A 21,534-nucleotide genomic window follows, 5' to 3' on the forward strand; every position below is an offset into this window, starting at 1 on the left:
CTTAGTTTTATTGGAAGTCCTTAACTACTGTTTCCCAGTATGGAGGTAACACAGAGCTATTGTTCTGTAAATACTTCCAGATGTCTTCACTTTTAGCAAATTGGCTGCACATGAGAAAATAAGACTTGATTGTATCTCTGATTATTCATCTGAGTAATGATCACCTGAATGCTGTCAATAAATAGAGAAACTATATAAGTAGCAGTTTTGGGCCACTGGGGAGGAGTGGGGATACAAAAGCTACAGGAAAGCAATAAATTTATTATTACCAAACAGAAAGGCAGAAAGTAGTAGTATGCCACACCAGCTGAGCCGAAATCTTTTTTGTTTTATGTATGAATTTTGTTTCACCTTGGTAAAGGATACAGATAAATAAAACGGGATACTACGCTAGTTCCAAAGAACAGAAAATACAAAAAATGTCACAAGCAGACAGCAGGTAGATTTTGCCATGTTTGTAGTCCTTGGCTTAGGAACCCAATATTGATGTATACATAGGAGAATAAGCATCAAAATAATGGAGAAACATTCTATTTACAGATGGGAAATCTTACAGGACTACCACTCCTGATAGATAACTACGTCCCTCCACTGGAAGGGCTGCCTATGTTTGTCCTTCGTTTGGCCACAGAGGTATGTCAATATTCAGCATGAAGTAGTGAAGCCATATTCACATAGAATTATTTCATTTTGACTAATGCAGTTGGGTCAGTCTTAGGTACTTGCTTAGTCACATTCCTTTTTCTCACAGAAACTCATTTTTTGTTCAGTCTAAAGTGAAACTCATGTGCTTATGCTAGCTGCAAAAAAATTGAGTAACAGTTCTGCATTAAGGAGATTTTCTGTCCTGATCAATTGAGCCAATACTAGTTGCCTACAAGAGTGCTGCTGAAAACTTCCTCCTATGTGACTGATCTTTGTCTCCAACTCCACATTAGATTTTCGTATGTAGAAATAGCTGCAATTGGATATGTAACTGCTGTAGGCTTACTGGATTTATTGAAGTTACATTTTCTTTTCCAGGTAAACTGGGATGAAGAAAAGGAATGTTTTGATACCTTGAGTAAAGAATGTGCCATGTTCTACTCCATTAGAAAACAGTATATAATGGAAGACTCTGATCTTACTACTCAACAGGTACAGTCTTCATTTGTTATTTTTCCCTGTAGCAAAACTACATTCTGAAATCTTGCATTTAGGGCTGGGAATGGAAAGAGTGAGTTAAAGGCAGTACTACAGGCAAAAGAGTTGAAGAGGACTACCTCCCTCATGAAACCAAAGCACCTTAGGCCAACTGAGTGGCACAAGTACAGCCTTAGTGGCAGCCGCTTTTCCCCGTCAGTGGGGGAATTTTAGAAAATGTGGGTGATAAATTAGTGCATGTTTTAAATATGCTGGATCTCTCACTGCCAATGCTGGGGAGAGCACTATGAGCTCTGAGGGACCTCATATGGAGGGATATAAATGCTGCTACCAAACCCCGTTATCATTTAGGTTGGATCACGTTAATAAAAGTAGCATCTCTAATAGGCAAAGATCCTTACATGGCAGAGCTTTGCCCTTATCCAGATCACAAGAGTAAATTAGGGGAAATGAGTCTCAATCCCTAGGACAACAGTGGCAGGTCATGCTCTCGCATTCTGAGGTGGAGAAATGACAGCTAAAGGTAAAGGATCCCTGGACAGTTAAGTCCAGTCACACTTGACTACGGGGTGTGGCATATATCTCGCTTCAGGCCGAGGGAGCTGGCACTTGTCCACAGACAGCTTTTCGGGTCGTGGCCAGCATTGACTAAACTGCTTCTGGTGCAGCGGGACACCGTGACAAGTGTCAGAGCACACAGAAACACCATTTACCTTCCCACTGCAGTGGTACCTATTTATCTACTCTGGACGCTATTGTTTTCAAACTGCTAGGTTAGCAGGAGCTGGGACAGAGCAACGGGAGCTCACTCCGTCATGCAGACTTAAACTGCCTACCTTCCGATTGGCAAGCCCAAGGACAGCAAGTACTGTGAAGGCCACAGATTTCAGTCTATATTCATCCTTAGTTATAAGCCAAGTGCTACCTGAGGGGATGGAGTTCCTTCACTGAGACAGTCATTGCCGTTAGCAGAATGATCAAGCGAGGGTTCCAAACAGAAAAGTATAGGTGTCATCAGGAAGAGTGATGCTCAGAAGTGGCTTACGGAACGTCTGTTGCCAGAATGGTGGCACATAAGAATGAATAATCCTTTCAGAACAATTAAGCGTCATGTTAATAGTGCAAGACTCTGACCATTTCTTCTTTTGGTATAAATTTCACAAGCTGAATGAGCAGTAGATAGGGAAACAAATAAATACATAGAACTCTAAAAGGAGGTGATGCATTAGCCACAGAATTATTGAACACAACATTAGTATTTACTAAAACCTTAGTCAAACTCCTTTATTTAAACTACTTTGCAGGCTGAAGACTCTGGAGCTGGTAAGAGATCATGGAAATGGACAGTGGAACATGTGCTTTATAAAGTTCTTCGGACATACCTTTTGCCTCCTAAAAACTTCACAGAAGATGGCAGCGTTTTGCAGCTTGCTAATTTACCAGACTTGTACAAAGTGTTTGAAAGATGCTGAACACAGACCTATGTAGACCAGTACCTGTTTACACAGCTTTCCCTGCAGTGGTGCTGTTATCACTGAGAATTGTAGAAGTGACTGAATTGCAGACCAGGAAGTGTTCAGCTTTACAAGACGCCAGAATACGCAACTTTTGTATAGGATGACTAGCAAATACCAAAGCTTCTACCTGTGGCTGAAAAGTGGACAAGGTAGCCAGTTCAGAGTTCTGTAGACAAAGGTATGGAGCCCTCTTCACTTTATCTTATAAACTAATAATGAATTATGTAGGTCCATTTGGGGATGGATTGGATAAATATAAAAATCTGACAGCAGTATCCTTAAATGCTAGTCATCCAGGACGGGATGATGTTACCATATTGAAATTGAGGAACTACCATCTTTGCTTCTGAACGCAAGAAACAAGGTGAGGGGGCAGGAAAAGCTCAAAGCACCTACCTATATAGGGGCTAGATAACAGCAGACTGATGTTTCTGTGACTCCAGGATCCTGGGCAAACAAACTGGTCAATTAATCTATGTGAGCCCAAGAACAATGTAACAAGCCCTAGACATTTGACAAATCTGCAACTGTTGATTGAACACACTTAGCCTCTTATAAAAAGGTTAGCCACATCCACGGTCAGTTGCAAAGTAAGGTAGCTAACCTGTGTTACAATTTCATAATGTAGTGAAGCTGTTTGTGTCACACATTTGTTTTTAAGTTAACATTGCAAATGCTTAACACAATGAAAAGTTGCTAACTAAAGTAAAAACATAAGACACATTCAGTGTTCATTTTGTTAAGCAAATTGTCCATTTATTGTTTATATCCTTCACCACATTTCTACCCACCCACCCAGTGTTCCACTCCACGCTTGAGCAGCTGCCAACACCAGGTTTACAATGTACAGCAAAACGTAAGTCACCACTCTTAACATAAAGAGTAGTTATGAATAGTACTTTAGGAAGTCTAAACTCAGGTTGTGCATCACCCATGCAATAAAGCAAATTTTATACAGTCATTTCTATTTTATATAAATTTAAATATTTTACAAAAGTGTTTTCCATCAAAATGTATAAAGTTTAGCAAACATAGAACCCCCAAAGGTATCTTAAAATAAATGTTATGATTCCAAAGGTTATCTTAATCATTGACGTCTACATTGCACCATATAGAAGGCACTTGTGCCATGTGATGTCTTCAGCACATAATTGGTTAATTTGTAATGCAGCATTCACTTGAATTCATGCAGTTGTCTCCAAGCACCAAGCATTATTAAAGCAGTGGAAGAGAGTTTCAATGAATACATTTGATTTCACAATTGTGAAATAACAGCATTGGGCTCGAGAAGACTCTAGAATTAAGCTGCAAAACTCATTCGCATAAAAATTCAGAGGTTTTTTTTTCATCCACTCGTTACAAAATATTTGCCACTTAATTATGAAACTAAAACTCATTGAACAACTCAGTGTTCAATGCTTGTGCCAAAGAAAGTCTGTATTAAAACAAGCTAGGGACAAGTTTTCAAGGAGCAGTGCAATTTTTTAAACTTTCTTTCTACTGTTGAGCTAGGAGTGCAGTTCTGTTTGCCTTCATTTTCTCCAACCGTTTTACTAAGTGGCTGTTGGTCATCTCCATCTCTTCTATCCTGTCCAATGCTGTTCTTAACTGAAAAGAAAAAGCCAATACCTTGTAAGTGCAACAGTTTTGAGAGGACTAAAGAATTTTAAATCAAGCCAATGCAATTTCGAAAAACTAAAACTTCAGTGGAGCTTTGGTGCAGTTTAAAAACATGTTTACACAATGAAGGTCCGGAGGCCATGTAGTTACTCGAAAACAACCCCTTCTACAAACAGAATTTCCACTCGCCAGTTTGACTAAATTACCCAGTAGGTAATTTGAATCCAAAAAAAGGTAGGTGGATAAACTGGATCTAAAGCAGTTATGTAGAACCTGAAAGGATATCTTAACCGCAAAGAGGGGCCTAGAGGTAAGTGCAGAACCTTCCACCTGCCTCATCACTTCTCCAAGTTATGATTGATTATGGTATCAAACCCCAGTAGAGACGAAAGCTCTAAGAAGGGAAAGGGAGCACAGCCACTTTTTTCTATTAACATTGGGACACATTTTCTCAATTCATTAGAGCACACACAGGTTTAAAAAAGTAATCTGTTGTGATTTTAGTATTTTTTTCCACCAGAGACCCCCCCCCAAGCTATTGTTTAATAACAAGCCATCGTACATGGGTATGCAGTAACGACATTCTGATTTTAAACATAGGGAAGCATACTGCAACAGCAGATGATTGATCTCTCTATATAGTTCCTCAGTAACCGCTAACTTTTTTATTAATGTAACAGTCCAAAAAATCCCACATGACACAATCTCTGTGCTCACCATTCCCGTTTCCAGAGAGAGTAAACAGGTAGAATATTTTAAAGACTTTGATATAAAAATAACCTCACCTCATCTTTAAATGTTATTGCCTCCTATATATAAATTCTTAGAACTTTTTCACACTGTGTGAAAGAGACAATTACCTCTCGCTGAAGTTTTCTCTTTTCTGCTTTGAGTTCATCTTCTACTTTTTCTGCATTCTCAGCAGCAGTTTTGTATCGTACTACTTGTCCTTCAAGTCTTACAACCTAAAAGACCAAACAGGTTTAAAGCAATGATTCACTCATGTTCCCGTATACAAGGAATGCCCCCTTTATCTGTGACCTTCCTTTATGTAGCACTTAAAAGGCACAAAACATGTCACCTTTACTGCCTTCCTTGAGGCAGCCAACTATCATTGCTGTATTCAAACTATCATGTCTCAGCTTCATCAGCCGACTTTTGAACAAGCCTGCTTGACGTCTTCATGTGAGTGAACAAGGCAGGAAAGTCTTCAGTTAAACTATGGCTCCCTATTGTGTCAAACATGCCAGAGTATTAAGCCAACAGCGTAATATCTTGGGCTTGTTCACAAGGCATTAATCATAAAACTTAGGGAATCAGGTAATGATTGTCTGAATGTGGCCAGTATGTGCTGAATGGCAATGCTTCAAGAATCTTACAGGATACCAATGAATTTATGTGAACGGTGAGACTAGGCTCAACTCTACCAAGCACTTTTATAAGAATAATTTTGTTATTTGTACCCCACCCATCCATGTGGCTTGTCCCAGCCACTCTGAGCAGCTTCCCACAAATGAAAAGCACCAAACATTAAAAACATCACTTTTACAAGGCTGTAAAAGCCTTATTTTTAAAATGTGTACCTGTTCCCCACAAATTTTCACATGCACTTTAGCTTAGAATACAAGTGGCTATTTTCTTGCAAAGTTCACGCCCACCAACTCATATACCTAATAGCTCTGGTCCTCTGAAAGAATGAAACTCACATTCAGGGACAAATTCTCTATAGGAGCATGAAGCCCCCAGGAAATTTGCCACATTGGCTCTACTGAATTATGACGTGGAGGACATAGTTTCTGCAGTCTATTATACAAGAGCATAACACATGTATGTGGTATCAATAAAAGTTTAGGAAATATGTATAACAAAAAGGTACCTACATTTTGTTCCAGAGTAGTTATGTCCTGTTCAGCTTTTGAAAGCTTAAACTTGAATTCACTTATTTGTCGGTTGGCATCTCCTAGACACAAGAAAATTAAGCATTTAATGGCTGTCAACTGAACATTTAAATCAAATGTCAGTGAGGATTATATTTTTCCGCTTTGGCTAAAAAAGGAAAGGAGATGTTGGACGTACCTGTACAATTTGTTATTTGATGAAAGGATAGCACATAGTACATAAAATAGACTTTTTTGAGGAGTGAATTTCCTATGGGTTTTTATCCCTCAAAATCTAAAGAGATCTTAGCCAATCATTTTATTGAAATAAAACACAGCATCCCTGGATAATGGGCTCTTGGTTTTGAGTGTAGTGATGGGTTGGTGATTAGAAAATATAGTCAACTGGTTACATAAGGATCAAGAATATTTAAAATATTAGATGTCTGCTAAGGTGCTGGGTTTGTCCTTGCTTGCTGAAGGGCTTGTGGGTGGGGTATAAGCAGTCCTTCGGAAGTTTGAGGGTCAACTTCTTTAAGACGTGATCTGAGAAAAGTTGTAACAGGTTACCGTTTTGCAGAAATTAATCTGGAGTTTCTTTCCTAAATCATACCTCATCCAGCATGTAAGTCCTGCTAAAGGATGCTACTTTCAGAGAGAATGAATGGAGATGGTAGTAAAATAAATTTTACTGAGAGTAGACCCACCTTAGTTGTGTTCCTCAATTTCAATAGGTCTGCTCTGAGTAAAATGTAGTTAAAAGCCACCCAAGGAGCCCTCATTGGTACTAGCTCTTAAATGAAATATTCCCTCAACTGTAGCCTTCTGTTAAACCTCCTGAACCTATTTCTTTCTACCACTGTAGATCTTCACTCTTGAAACCCTATCTCATTTAAGGTACAGATAGGTAGCCGTGTTGGTCTGCCATAGTCAAAACAAAACAAAATTCCTTCCAGTAGCACCTTAAAGACCAACTAAGTTAGTTCTTGGTATGAGCTTTCGTGTGCATGCACACTTCTTCAGGTATCTTAACCCGAGGTACTATTTCTGAGTTAGTGGAGTCTGTAACCTGAAGCGTATGTAACCCGAGGTACCACTGTAAAATGAAAAGGGATGTTTCCTAACATAAGGCAAAATGATTTTGAATACAAATAAACATTTTCAAATTCAAATGGCTAGATTACACTCCAAATCTACTAAAAGTACCTAGCCCTGTATAATTTCACTAGGCTCCAAAGATTACTTCATTCAACAATTCATAGAATTGAAGGGACCATGAGGCTCATCTAGTCCAACCACCTGCAATACAGAACCCATGACCCTAAGAGTCTCATGTTTCACCAACTGAGCTGTACCTACTATATATGAATAGGTGGGTACAGATGACAGTATACGTAGCAGACATTGTAAAGATGACACACACCGTGTGTACACAGTGTAGGAAATTCACTGCCTTCTGTGGGTTCAGGGTGTGCATATTTGACTAACTGCAATCTTCACATTACAAACATGTAGATAAAATGTAATGTGTAATGTAGGATGGACTTAAAGCCATTGGAAGATGAAATTCAACTTGCAGGTCTCAGCTTCAGTAATTCATTACTGAATAATCATCTTATTCTACAAGATATGTTTATATTTCTCCTTTTGCTTCCGTCTACTACATCACTTTGTGATGTACAAATTTTGTTGAACAATAATCCAAAAATTTCATGGGAAATGAGCAGAGATTCTTGGTCCCACTCTTGAGCAATGCAGAGACACCGGGTTCCCTGCTTTAGCCATGGGACTACAAGCTCTGCAAACCTCTAGACCAGGGGTTGTCAACCTGGTCCCTACCGCCCACTAGTGGGTGTTTCTGGGTTCTAGGTGGGTGGTAGGGGGTACTACAGCACAAGCTGAATCCTTCCATCGAGCACTGGTGCGCAGTAAGGAAATTTGACCATCAAGAAAGATGCATTAGTGGGCAGTAGGTATAAAAAGATTCACTACCCCTGCTCTATAGGAACGCGGGTAGTGCTGTGCGTTAAACCACAGAACCTAGGACTTGCTGATCAGAAGGCTGGCGGTTCAAATCCCCACGATGGGGTGAGCTCCCGTTGCTCGGTCCCTGCTCCTGCCAACCTAGCAGTTCGAAAGCACGTCAAAGTGCAAGTAGATAAATAGGTACCACTCCAGCGGGAAGGTAAATGGCGTTTCCATGCGCTGCTCTGGAAGCGGCTTAGTCATGCTGGCCACATGACCCGGAAGCTGTACACCAGCTCCCTCGGCCAATAAAGCAAGATGAGCACCGCAACCCCAGAGTCAGTCACGACTGGACCTTTTACCCCTGCTCTAGGTGTTTCTGAAATGATGTTCTGCACACATGCAGATCCCATATGTGTAACAGCAGAGAAACCACAATCTAAGTGTTCCTACTCTCATTTAATTTTCTCAAAATCTGTGTAGCAGCTTAAGCAAGAAGATTAATCCAACGAATTCCAGGAACTTAAGCCAAGGTCGCCTTATGCTCCCATCTACTGCATTTTACTGTATTCTATATATTTTATATTTTGCTATTTATGTGGGAAGTGGCAACAGAAAACCGTTCAGGCATGAATGTTCCTACCATGTGCACTCTTCAAAAGTAGAAATGCCATACAGAATTGAAGAATGAAAGTATACATACTCTGCATTTCAATAAACTGCAAATCTGAACCGTTTTCCAATCCTGTTAAATTAGAATTTGTGCCATCATTTCCAGAGGATTTCTGCCGTTCTTCCTCCAACTGTAATTTCATTTTTTTAATCTGAAATGAAAATATAGCATTCTGTGAGTAGTTCAATATTGTCTATTTATACTTGATAAGGTGTATTACTGGCATTTACAACCATTTTTCTTTTTATGGTCATCGTATACTGCTTCCAGAAGCAGTTCATAGTAACTATTTTCAGCCTAAAATAATTGCACAGTATATGTTGGAACAAGGTTATTAGAATACTACTGCCATTCCAAGAGAATAGCAACTTAGTTGTGGATATGTGTGAAGAGTGGACTTCTTTAAATAATAATAGTATCACAGGTTTCCACCAGTAGCAATGACCAACATTCAGCAACAAGGAAATATCGAGACAGTTTTACAATGGGGGGGGAAAGAGAATCCTAGTGATAGACAAATGCTACAACCACTTCTAATTTCAGGGTTGTTGTTTGCTTAAGTATATATTTTCTAGTTTAAGTCTCAGGGTTTGTTCTAGTTTAAATCTCAGGGTTTGGGGTACATAGTTCTCATGACATTAAGATTGTAACATTAATTTATTCTTTGGAGCATGAGGCATAGCTATGAAAGTAGTTGCAATCCCTGAAGGTCTGCAAGAAACATTAAGGAATTCAACGTAGTGAAGTGTTTCAGTAGCAAGCAGTGCTGCTCAAGCACAGCAAGGGGCCTGGTACTGTTAAATAACCTCCCCCAAATTGAAAAGTTTGAGTCTGAGGCGTTCAATCACTTTTCGGTTGCAGGAAGGGGAGAGAGACTTTACCTGTGACAATAGCTCTTCCTTTTCTCCCGCTAGCTTTCGTAGCCTAACATCTAAAAGAAACAAACAATTCAGTTAGAAAATTCCAATTCCTTCCATTGGAAGCTTAGCAAAACAAAAAAGGTTAAAAGGAAGAACTCTCTTGGATGAACAGAATTTCATTTGAAATTTCATTAAGAAACACAAGGTCAGTAAGAACTTCAAAAAGTGTAAAATTGTGTATTAAGTTTTTTTTTTAAATGATACTTATTTGGACCTAAGAGACTTGCTTTCAAGAATGAAGGATTGGACATACTACAATTGAATAGCAACTAAACTAACAATTCCATATTTGGTACTTTTCACATGATAGCTGAAAGTATGGCAATGACTGTTTTTAAAGACATAGACCCTAGCACACAGTGCTGTAATGTCCACTGAACTAATATTCAATGGAGTATAATTGTTGCTTTTCGCACACATTTTGAATTCTGACATTCATTTCCACATGATACTGCTTTATTTATCTTTTTAGTAAGCTATATAGGTACATACAGTGCATCTATAAATACCATATCATCTCTGAACAGATTCCAAGACTGCTGCAACTATGTAATTCACAGAACTAATAGTTCACAGAACTAATAGTTCCATCTATTCAAAAACAAGTAAAACTCTTTATAAATGTGGGAGGGGGCCTAAGCTACTTGATTCTTATCTATACACATTGAAAATGAAAGTCAACATTCTGAAGAAAGTGGTTCTCTGTAAATTTACCTAGTGGTCCTTCTCCTGCGGATTCCAAGACCTGAGCAGCTTCTTGCGATACAACGGTTATTGAACCAACTACTGGTTCATGGTTGACATCACCATTTGGAGTGCCATCTGGGATGATAACTAATCCATGCTTCTGGAAAAAAAACAAGATAAACATAAGCTTCTCTTAGAGACTGTTAATTGGTGAACGCTTTGCTCAGCAGATGCTGCAAGAAGCAGCAGCACCACTGCTCCTGTTCATGCTTTAGCTTCAGTGGAAAAGGGGCATGCCGAAGTAATGATAATGTCCCTCTCCAACACACTGACTATGGCTTCATCCAGCAGTCGACATTGTCAAGTGCTGCTACAGCTAACGTACCTCTCCTGTCTTCATTGTTTCCTTCAGGTCAGCCAGCTCATCTCTGAGCTCATCCCGCTCAATCCTAATGCAGTCAAAGTACTCTTTCTGTCTCTCTAGGGCCTGGGTGCAGGCAGGTAGCGGAAAGGAACAGCATAGAGAGAGAATGTGCGATAGGTAAGAAAGATTTCTTGCAAATAAAAGATAATTAGCTGAACAAAAAGTGAGGCAAAAAGGAGAAAAGAAAGTCGTGCACAGTCCTGTGTTTGCCACAGAAGTTCATGCTTGGCATAAATATCCACCACCACCCCGGAATTACAACAGACCTGGGAAATGCTAAAAAATCTCAGCGATTCCATGTTACGTACTAAACTATAAATACAATTCATGTCTATTTTAATAAAGTAACCTTAGGCTTTCTGCCTAGTGCTTGAGCCAAGCTGAATGAGTTCAACAATCCCATAGTTCCAAAAACATTTGGATTTTGAAAGATCAGAGATAAAGCATGTTTAATTTTTGCAATCTATTCAAGCATAACAAACACAGCCAATTGTGTTGTAGGATACAGCTGTACTGATTTATTTATTTTTAATGGATCTGGGACTTTTGGTAGCAGTCCTAGAAAACCCTATCTGTTACACTAGAGATGGGGCACTTGTGGGCCTCCAGCTCTTGCTGGACGCCTAAACAGCATGCTCAATGATCAAGGATGGAGGAAATCCAAGAACACCTAAACGACCATGGACACCCATGTATGTGTGTGCCCAACCAAGCAAATTTGTTTTTATGCCCTGAATGCTTAAGTATTTAGACAGTAAATGCCTTTGAGGCTGTCTCAAAACTCTATTTTTAATCAGTGCAATGAAAGGTCTAGAACAGGCCTATCATCCAAATCCAAAATAACTGTACTAGAATCTAGCTATAACACTGGAATTAAATCACTGCAGTGCTTGAATATGTTTATCTTTATGTTCAAAATCCGCTAATTCATGAAGTTTTAGGTTCAAGCTGCATGCCGTATTTATTTACTCTCAAATATTCAGTATGAAATACTTCTATCTGCAACACCCAATTCAACACTGGAACCATCAACAATCCCACTGACAACTTATACCAGTCTATTCCTAATCACTCTTCACCTCAGTATTCATCTCATACCCCAATTTTTTTATCTTTCCAATTAACTGTTTCCTGGAGGTCAAACACCTCTTTGGTTATAGATTCTATTCTCTGTTGCATGCGTTGGTTCTCCTGCAGTAAACACAGGGGAAAGAATAAAAGAAGGGAAAAGACAAGTAAAGGAAATTACAAGAAGATACGAGGAAGTCAGTAAGGCAGTCAATGAAACACAGAAGATGAAGGTTTTGTGAATAAAGGTTTGGCTAAGAGGTTCTCTCCCCTTTGTTAAATAAAACTATGAATAGCTTTAGGATAAGATACATCGAAGTACACCGTACAGCTGACATTGATTATATTGGAACCACAAGCTTAGGCATAAATCTATGTTGCCATTCAGCTTTAAAGCGACTACCAAGCCCAACAAACCAAAGTTAATTTTACTCAAACATATTACTGAAAGGACTTCTGCTTAAATGCTACCAAGCTCATAACAGCATAGCATACCTAAACAAAAATACTGTTTAAGCAACGGATGGACAGTACCAACCCGTAGGGCTGAAAAGCTCTGACAAAAGTCATTGATGAGCCAGACTCTGAATATGTGCTCCCAAACAGGGCACATGTGACACACTGCTTTTTGTCTGATGGTATCATGACTTCTTTTGATCCCAGCACACTGCTCTAGCTTTTTATAAACCGGCACCCAAGTGCCAGAAACAGCACATGCTGCAGTTTTTCCTGAATGAAAGCATTTTAGACAATAGAAAAAGCAGATTTTATCTTGAATGCAAGTTATTTGCCAAGTATAAACATGTACCTCTATTAGTTCATCTCTCTGGCGAAGACCCTCTTTAAGTTCATCCATCTTATGCTGCAGAACGGTGCACATATGTTTCTGCCTTTCCAACTCCTGTATTAAGGAAATATAAATTAAGCAGCTGAAAATTAAAGCCCAAGCATATTATATATTAGTTGATGAAATAAGCATGATAGGAACATTAATAGTATAATTATTTGTTATTTAATTGGGCTGATTCACAAAAATGGAACTAGCTTATATGAGTATAAATTTGTTTTAGCTGCTCTGTCTGTTCTCCAACACTACTCTCTTAAGGGGTGGGCTGACTCCTGAAATAGCTGGGCTATTTCTAAATTTATTTATTATTGGTGAATACTCTGGATCCAGAATTTATAAAGCAAGAGTACAAACTCAGAATTTCTTTGCAGTACAATGATCCCAAGTTTAAGAACTTAAGTGGTGCCCTTCTGGCTCAGATTAAGGCTCATGTAGGTCCCACAGTGGCCAGCCAGATATCTTTGGAAAACCACAAATAGGACATTTGTGACCCTATTACCTACTTTTCCCCAGTAATCAGACAGATCGACTATCAATGTAGAGGTTTCATTTTGAATTATTATAGTTAATAGCCATTAACCTCTGCCTGGCATTTGTATAATCCTTTTTGAAGCCAGAGCATCATGATTTTCTAAATTCCAAGTCTTAAGAGGAAACAAGGAAGCAGCTTGCCTAAAGCTCTGTCCACAGGCGTTCTCCATTATGCTTCCTAACCAAAGCAAAAGCAGTGCACAGTCAAGATAACTGACCAGTACAACTTATGCCTACCCTTGACTGGGAGCCTAATAATTTGCAGGAGCTACAGTGGTGCCCCGCAAGACGAATGCCTCGCAAGACGGAAAACCCGCTAGACGAAAGGGTTTTCCGTTTTGGAGGTGCTTCGCAAAATAAATTTCCTATGGGCTTGCTTCGCAAGACGAAAATGTCTTGCGAGTTCCTGCGTTGTTGTTTTTTCCTTTTCCCCAAGCCGCTTAGCCGCTTAACAGCTGATCCACTAAGCCGCTTATCAGCTGATCCACTAAGCCTGCTAAACCGCTAATCCACTAATGGGCTTGCTTCGCAAGACGAAAAAACCGCAAGACGAAGAGACTCGTGGAACGGATTCTTTTCATCTTGCGAGGCACCACTGTAGATGGTTTACTGGCAATTCTCAGCCCACCTCAGCCGCCTCTACATTCAAGACCACCCCACTAAACAAAATGGCCTGTGAAGTCTTCACCAACCTGTTGCCCTCAGGATGTTTTGGAACACAGCTCCCATCTAGTCTAAAACATTTGGTGGGTATCTGGTTAGGGAAGTTTGAAGAAAGCATGCAGTTCTGCACGTAGCTGCTACTAAACCTCTTTACTGATGCAGTTACTAGTGCCTTAAGCCTTTGCTTGCAGCTAAGGACCAGAGCAGCTTTCAACTTTGCAGACAACTGGTTGCTGCCATTTGAAAAGAACCTCTCATTCTGAAAACTTGGACGGTGTTGCCAATTAGTTTAAAAGAGGACAGACTGCTGATAGTTCAAAGGGATAGAAAGTAACTACACTAAGATTAAACAAGCAATGACCTGGATTGCCCCAGGATAAGTAATTGCATAAATAAGCCTGAAAATGGTTGAATGCAAACCAATCTATTTGTAAGTTGCAGAAAAACATTCAATAGTCTTAATCAATACATTTTCCTACTTGTGAGCCCATCAACAAAATTAACCTTGTAAAGTTTTCATCTTCATTAAAATTACAGAGACCAAGTTGTTTAACAAATTACAGGCATGCAGAAACACACACTTAAGCTTCTTAATATCTAGCTAATAATGCAAATTCTTTATTAGTAATAATACAGAAAATACAAATACCTTTGTCTTATCTTCATTTTCTCTGTAATACTCTGCTAACTGCTCCTCTCTTTCCTCAATGACATCCTTTAGAGTATCCACTTGATAGATTAAGTTATTTTTCTCATTATCCAGTTGGGCATTAGAAACCATTGCTTTTTTAAATTTCTCCTCAACTTCAGCAAGTGACTCCTAGATACATAATGTAAGACCTTATTAAACTTAATTTTACTCATCGTATTAAACATTAGAAATACATAATACAATTTTGCTAAAGTAGCAAACAGACTTTTGTTTCATATTCCACTGACTTAACTGTATTTTATAAAACCCAATAATAAATCTGCAGAAGTCAAATAAATAGGGACCTATAGAAAAATGTTAATCACATAACTTTTTTCTCTCTTATTCTTCTAGCAGAATGCCAGTTACCCAAGCAATTTTTTTTTTACATATGAAAGCCTAAAGAAAAGCATTTACAGAGAGGTAATTGTGTTAATCTGCTCAGGAAAACAAAAAATCGCATTTAACAAGTAAGTGAGCATTCAATATTATCAGAGCTTTACTGTTAGGAAACGACGTTATTTGCAGATGTTTTTCTACACTTTCCCTGTCCACATGAAAAGTTACAATCCCCTCTAAATAAGCCATCCAACCAGTCTGCTATCAGTTTGGAGATGAAACAAGCTAACTTTAAAAAAAAGAAGTTGCTGCTACATACTTTGGACGACCTAGTACACAGAAGTACATAAATTTGTAAATTAAAAGACGATAGTATTTAAACAACCACCTCCAAACTACCTGTCAGGAACCTGTGAATTTACAGCGTTGATGGCAGTGAAGAGGGTAAGGAGGAGTAACAAAAGATGACACATCAGGCAAACAAACTCAAGCATTTTGACAGACAACCTGCAACAACTCCCTCCAAAGGGAAAATGGAGGCTGGAGAAAAAAGCAGGAGCAGATCTACTCAAGTCCCGGATAGCATGTAGTATCTTGGAGGAGGAGATTGGGAGTTAAGCTTTTCCTAACTTCAGAGCTGTATCTTTCCTGCAACATTGCAATAAAATACGTGGGTTTGGGGCTAACAGCATGGGGAGACTTTGGAGGGAGGGAGGCATTATTTACAGCTCCTTTTGCAGGATGGTTGGAGCCCTGAACAGGAGCAACCCACGTGGGGGGTTGAGTTTGCACTTCAACATTATGCTACAGGTCTCACTGGTCATCTCACTATAAATAAGAAGTTTTTAAGGCATCAACAATGTAATTTATGGGTGAAGCACAATTATGCCCATCTGCTAGCGAAATGAAACTTGTCATTTCTCGCCTCCAGCCCCTGTAGACCCAGATCTGCTTGAGGGTTCCCAAACCACTGGGGCAGATTTTGGGGGCACATGAGGTGTTGGGAGGAAGGAGAGAATGGAGAAGCACAATTACACTACACTGGATCTTGACTTGTACCTTTGTACGAAATATTGTAAGATCCCAAAAATGCAATTCATGTCAGCTTTAAAGCAGTCTCAATATAATCAGTTCATGTCTACCTATATTCACTCTCCAAAAAATGGGGGGGGGGGGGGTATTAGCATACACTTAGGGAACTAGACATATAAATCAATCAATTTTTGAAGATGGTATTTCCTTCTAAAACATCCAATATTTTTTTTACATGCATGCTTTCCTGTGAAGTACAGAACATTAAACTATATTGTGGTGCATTGCAATATTGCCTTCACTTCAAAACCAAATTCTACAAAAGTGCCAAATGAAATGCAGAATAGGACAAGCCCTGCCCCAAAGCATTTTTGCTCTAAACAGACAAGCAGACAGTGTGGGAAAGCATGAACAATTATGGCTAAAAGCATCATGTTAGTTCTCTGAACTTTCCTCTTTTGCAAGGTGTGTACACACCATAATTATTTAATGGGTGTATCTATTCAGGGATGACATATTTTTACGTGTGATTAGCTAAAAAGTGGATGGGAAGGGAAGAGAAGAATGCATGTGGAAGGCGAGTAAGGTAGAAAAACTTGCAAAAATACAGTGGAAGGGCCTTGCCTGAGTTGGCAAATCAGTGTCATAATTTATTTCAAAACACACAACTAGTCAATGCATTTATGAGGATCAACCAAAATGTCTCAAAACTGATACTACTTTTTATACCAAGGTGGTCAATTTATAGTTTCAGTTACAATACTGCAATCTAATTATGGTGGGTTTTTCAGAAGCTCGCTACAATTTTGTGACATTTTGGTTGGTCCTAATAAAGGTATTGCCAACTACATTTTCAGGGTTTTCCCCCTTACAGATGAATATAGTTACAATTGCTTTTTACAGACATGCTTTATATAGCACCATACAATGAATCTAGTATAGACAAGGGTAAGGTGTAAAAGAAGATAATGATCTCACCAAGATTAAAAGATAAAAGCAAGCAAGTGGATATGCTAGCTATTATATTTACATCTCTTTGGAACCCAACCATTGACTATCAGTTATTCTGCATGAGAGATAATGAAAAACCTTAAGCTGCAATAGGATTTATACTATAGGCAAAATTTCCAGTTACCTGCACCTTTTGGTTGAAGTTTCCACAATGGTCCACTTTGTACATCACAGTAAACCACAATTAATGGTTTGTTGTGAATGCAGAAATCACTTCCACTTTGCTACTCCCCTTGGGCATATAGGAACAACAAGCCATGATGCCTGGCTCAGTGTTACATCCAAATGGGTGAAATGGGAGACTGTGAGTTTGTTTTGCCTAGACACACCACAAACAGCCAAGGAAAAATCCTGGCTTTACATCATGGTATGTTTTGACCTAAACTACAGCCCTTGTTTCAGACGTAATGCTAAGTCAGGATTTATGGTTTGTTGCTCCTGCTAGGAAAAAAAGTTCATGATAAAATTGTGATATGTAAATGTTGCCATTTATTATCAAGCCATGCAGTAGCTCCTGCAGTAGAGAGGTTCCCATGTCTAAAGTGGTAACTGGGATGATTAGGTTATAATGGAAAACAGATTTTTACATAAAGTAGTTGTTAAGGTTCACAGAACCAGGGAAAGGGCTCACATTCTATACCAGCTTGTAGAAATATCTTTAACTTGAGCTAATTGGCTAGGTTACCAAAAATTCTTTGGAAGTTTAGTAAGCATTCTAAGAAGACACTTAGGTTTGACCTTTGTATGTTTTCTAGTGAAAAGGAATTCCATGACTGAGAGGAGCCTTTATAACTGTTTGAATAGGAGTTGCCTCTGCAATTTTTAATCCAAGCTGGTAATCCACATGAGGCAAAAATACATATAGATTATACGTGTCTCAAATGGATCATACCAAAGTTTTCTGTGTTTGTTTTTAGCATGCCAAAAATATAAAATAATAAATTGTACTTTTATGTTTTTACAGTCTATGAAAGTGGGAGTTTAAATAATTATTTATTGGAATAAATTTCTGGTCCAATATTATTATTTTGAAACTCAGTTGTGCCCCCCCATCCTTAATCATACTATTGGTAATATCCAGTTGCCAATTAAAAAAATAAAATGGAACTGCAAATAATACAAAAGCATCTGCTAAACTTCCTATATTATTTACTTTCGTGGAACAGAAAGTTCACTGCCTTTTTCACATAACACATTAAACACTTAAACATAAGAAAAAATTCATTGGCAGATATATATATTAAAATATGAACCAATTTTTAGTTGGTATGTTAGGCAAGAACTTTTAAAAAGTGAGGTGTTAGTAAAGCTCTGTTAGTGAAACTGGCAAAAACTTAATTGCTGACATATTACCATAGAGAATGCATGCTTGGGAGAAACCCTGCTATACCTTTAGTTCTTTAAGTCCCTGCATGTATCTCCCTTCTACATCTTGTATCTGGTCCTTAAGATCATAGATATCCTGCAGGACATAGGAATGAACCATTGTATAAGAACATTGTAAAGAACTTACTATTGAACTCTGTGCTTAAAGCCCAGGAATTTAGATTAGTGTGTGTTTCACTTGAACAAATTAAATTACTGCTGTATTCTTAATTTTCTAACTTGACTGACATACGTGGATTTTTAATTCGGTGCTTTCTATAAAGCTAAAAAAAATGGGGCGAAAATAATGTATAATGTTTGTAAACTGAAATGTTTTATTACCAAAACCTCATGCCCTCAAAGTATCGCACAATCTAATTTCAAACATATAAAAGGCATCACAATCATATCTTAGATACTATACTGAAAAGATATACCCATTAATATGAACTAAAATCTTTACAGCTAAACAATTATAGCCAGTTCTAAACAGTACAAATAATTCCCTACTTCTTTCACAGACTGCTATGGGATGGTTAAGAATAAGAAGCCTGATCAATAGGTGATGTTTTAAATGTTAAACTGCTACATTTAGCAGTAATTACACAGATGAAATATCCACAAGCCTGAGCAATGTGCCGGACATGCTCCTCCTTGCCTCCCCCTCTTCTTTACCCATGTAACCAAGAGTAAGACTGTTGCGGAGTTTAGTTTCTTTTTCAAACAGCATTGGCATAGTGTTACGTATAAACCAAAGTGCCTGGTATGTTATTAATTTTATATCCCACACAGTCCCGCAGTAAGCATTTTATAATCAACGGAAAATTTAAAAGCCCAAACCCCTGATTGCTTTTAAAAAGGTGCTTTAATTCAGTCTTGTAGTCTTATTCAATGTCCATTTCTTCCTTTTATTTTTAGCCAATGAAAGTCTACTCACCCGCAATTCACTTAAGGAGGTATCAGGATCCACTAGACTGCTAGTATCTCCACTTCCTCGTCTAGATGAGTTTCCACTCAAAGGAGTTGCTGAATTGCGAGACGCTGGCTAAAGAAAGAAAAACATGGCATGAATACTCCCATACATTTCAAGATCTTTCCTCAATACACTATGAAGTTCAGATTTCAACATTCAAGTGTCTCCGAATTTATGCACGTTCGAGTTGTGTATGACCGTGTTTATGTGTGGCACCAGGAAATAATTAAATAAATCAAACTAAACTCTGAAAAGGCGCAAAAATGGCCCATAAAGAAAAGGGAAACTGCAAAAATGGTGTGAAAAGAGCAGGAAAACAACTAGCAATCCCAAGAGCCTTTGCAACTGCAAGCCAGATACTTTGAGGTACTGGTTTACCCCGCTTGTCATTGTTTCTGCATTATCCTTCAGTGATGAGGAAGACTGAGCACCATCACTGCCACCATTCATGCCAGTCTGAGATGTACTGTTTTGTTTTTTAAAGGGTTTCCAGAGGTTTAGGTGTTTACTGTTGTTTTAGATGGCGTTCCTCACTATACACGATTTCACGTATAAGTGCGGTACATGGTAACGTAACCCCTGTGTAAATGGGGAGGTGCCTGTACTAAAACTTCCAAATACTGTAATATATTTCCTTGAAAAGATTGATAAACTTTTCTAAGTCCCCATATAGTTCAGTCTATTCAAATATCCTTTTTCATCAAACAGCTCTTACACAGCAGAACTTATTTTAAAATTATCTTCTTACAAGATACTTTTGTTGGAAGCCACCCAGAGTGGCTGGGGAAACCCAGCCAGATGGGTGGGGTATAAATAATAAATAATAATAATTATTATTATTATTATTATTATTATTATTATTATTATTAGACAAATGGTTTATAGATCTGGCATAACATTATTTGTAATCTTCTCCAGTCTGGTGCCCTCTAGATATTTTGGACTTCAAATCCCATCAGGCCCAATGATCACAGCTGAAGTAGATGATCTACACCAGTGTTTCCCAACCTTGTGCCTCCAGATGTTTTTGGCCTACAACTCCCATCATCCCTAGCTAGCAAGACCAGTGGTCAGGGATGATGGGAGTTGTAGGCCAAAAACATCTGGAGGCACAAGGTTGGGAAACACTGATCTACACCATATTCTGTCAAACAAATAGTTGAAAAAGTATAATAAAGACAATCAGCAACACACGGGAGGCTGGAGAATCTCCCGATATCCTACCATGCTTTTTTGAATTGGCACCAATATGCAGACTTTGATATGTTTTAAAGTTGTCCAAATCACTTTAAACACTCACCCTTGTATACAAGTCAGAATATGGCCTGTCACTCTTTTCTTCCAGCTGAAAAAAAGAAAGAAAAGTGTTAATATTAAATTTGAATCACTGTATTAGAAATCTGAATTACTGGGATCCCCTTTTCATCCAAAGCTGAAACAGTATTATACAATGAAAGTTTCCTTCTTCCTTTTCCTCCACCTGAATATTACATTTGCATTTACAAAACTTCAGAACCAACAGCTCTGCACAAGGTAGTATCAGTCCTAAAAATTAACACAATGCCTTATTGACAACAAGTTGCTTCTCAGGCTAGCCTTTTGTCAAACCAAGCACAGAAAGTAAATTTGATGAATGTAATTTCAGTAATGGTTGTGTGTTTTTTAAATGAAGTGTATTGACTACTGGAAATTCATTAAGTAATATATTTTAAACATTAAGCTTTACTCATCTATGAACATTTTTCTCCATTTCTGCTTTCCAAAATAAAAGTTTAGTAGTAAATGGGTTGAGAATAGTTTTTCATTATTTGCAATTGCCACCAAGACAGACAATATAGACAATGCTATTTCATTAGTAATCTGTTGTACGCATTAAAAACAGGAAGCATAATTTATGAAAAACTGTTTTGTAGCATATGGTTTTAATTCATGATCCTCTAGTTCAGGGACTGCTAACCCAGCACCCAGAGGCACAATGGCACCTGCAAAAGCCTTTATTAGTGCCCTTCAACAGAGGCCTCTGACCCTGAGCTTTTGTTTTTAAAAAAGTTTTAACCCTCTTAGAAAGTTATAAAGCAAAACATTATGATTTAGCTCCACAAATTTTCTTCACATGTTCAAATATTTATTATTATTATTATTATCAAAAGTTCATTCTTTCCCTGCTTTCTAAAGGAGCCCAGGGCAG

General features: G+C 38.3%; 2 protein-coding genes across 17 annotated transcripts in view; one reads left to right on the forward strand and one right to left on the reverse strand.

Moving 5' to 3' along the window:
• Window positions 1–6,505, forward strand: part of MLH1 (mutL homolog 1) — a 33,381-nt gene extending 26,876 nt beyond the window's left edge. For 3 of the 4 annotated variants that reach the window (XM_083706296.1, XM_083706297.1, XM_083706298.1), the window contains 3 exons: window positions 541–633; window positions 1,024–1,137; window positions 2,448–6,505. In XM_083706296.1, coding sequence (XP_083562422.1) covers window positions 541–633; window positions 1,024–1,137; window positions 2,448–2,615 — 375 coding nt within the window. In that variant the 3' untranslated portion in view covers window positions 2,616–6,505. The remainder of the gene's footprint in view (window positions 1–540; window positions 634–1,023; window positions 1,138–2,447) is intronic. The other variant, XR_014557042.1, reaches the window with a different exon arrangement.
• The window catches only part of LRRFIP2 (LRR binding FLII interacting protein 2), a 48,974-nt gene continuing 30,830 nt past the window's right edge, over window positions 3,391–21,534 (reverse strand). For 5 of the 13 annotated variants that reach the window (XM_083706300.1, XM_083706299.1, XM_083706310.1 and 2 more), the window contains 13 exons: window positions 20,647–20,691; window positions 19,311–19,418; window positions 18,399–18,470; window positions 14,585–14,755; window positions 12,703–12,795; window positions 11,925–12,017; window positions 10,788–10,889; window positions 10,430–10,562; window positions 9,677–9,726; window positions 8,826–8,946; window positions 6,161–6,240; window positions 5,141–5,245; window positions 3,391–4,268 (listed from right to left, as the gene is read on the reverse strand). In XM_083706300.1, the coding sequence (XP_083562426.1) occupies window positions 4,158–4,268; window positions 5,141–5,245; window positions 6,161–6,240; window positions 8,826–8,946; window positions 9,677–9,726; window positions 10,430–10,562; window positions 10,788–10,889; window positions 11,925–12,017; window positions 12,703–12,795; window positions 14,585–14,755; window positions 18,399–18,470; window positions 19,311–19,418; window positions 20,647–20,691 (1,284 nt within the window). In that variant the 3' untranslated portion in view covers window positions 3,391–4,157. The remainder of the gene's footprint in view (window positions 4,269–5,140; window positions 5,246–6,160; window positions 6,241–8,825; window positions 8,947–9,676; window positions 9,727–10,429; window positions 10,563–10,787; window positions 10,890–11,924; window positions 12,018–12,702; window positions 12,796–14,584; window positions 14,756–18,398; window positions 18,471–19,310; window positions 19,419–20,646; window positions 20,692–21,534) is intronic. The other 8 variants (XM_083706306.1, XM_083706301.1, XM_083706302.1 and 5 more) reach the window with 5 other exon arrangements.

Source organism: Podarcis gaigeae (genome assembly GCF_964106915.1).
Source record: "Podarcis gaigeae genome assembly, chromosome: 12".
Taxonomy (NCBI): domain Eukaryota; kingdom Metazoa; phylum Chordata; class Lepidosauria; order Squamata; family Lacertidae; genus Podarcis; species Podarcis gaigeae.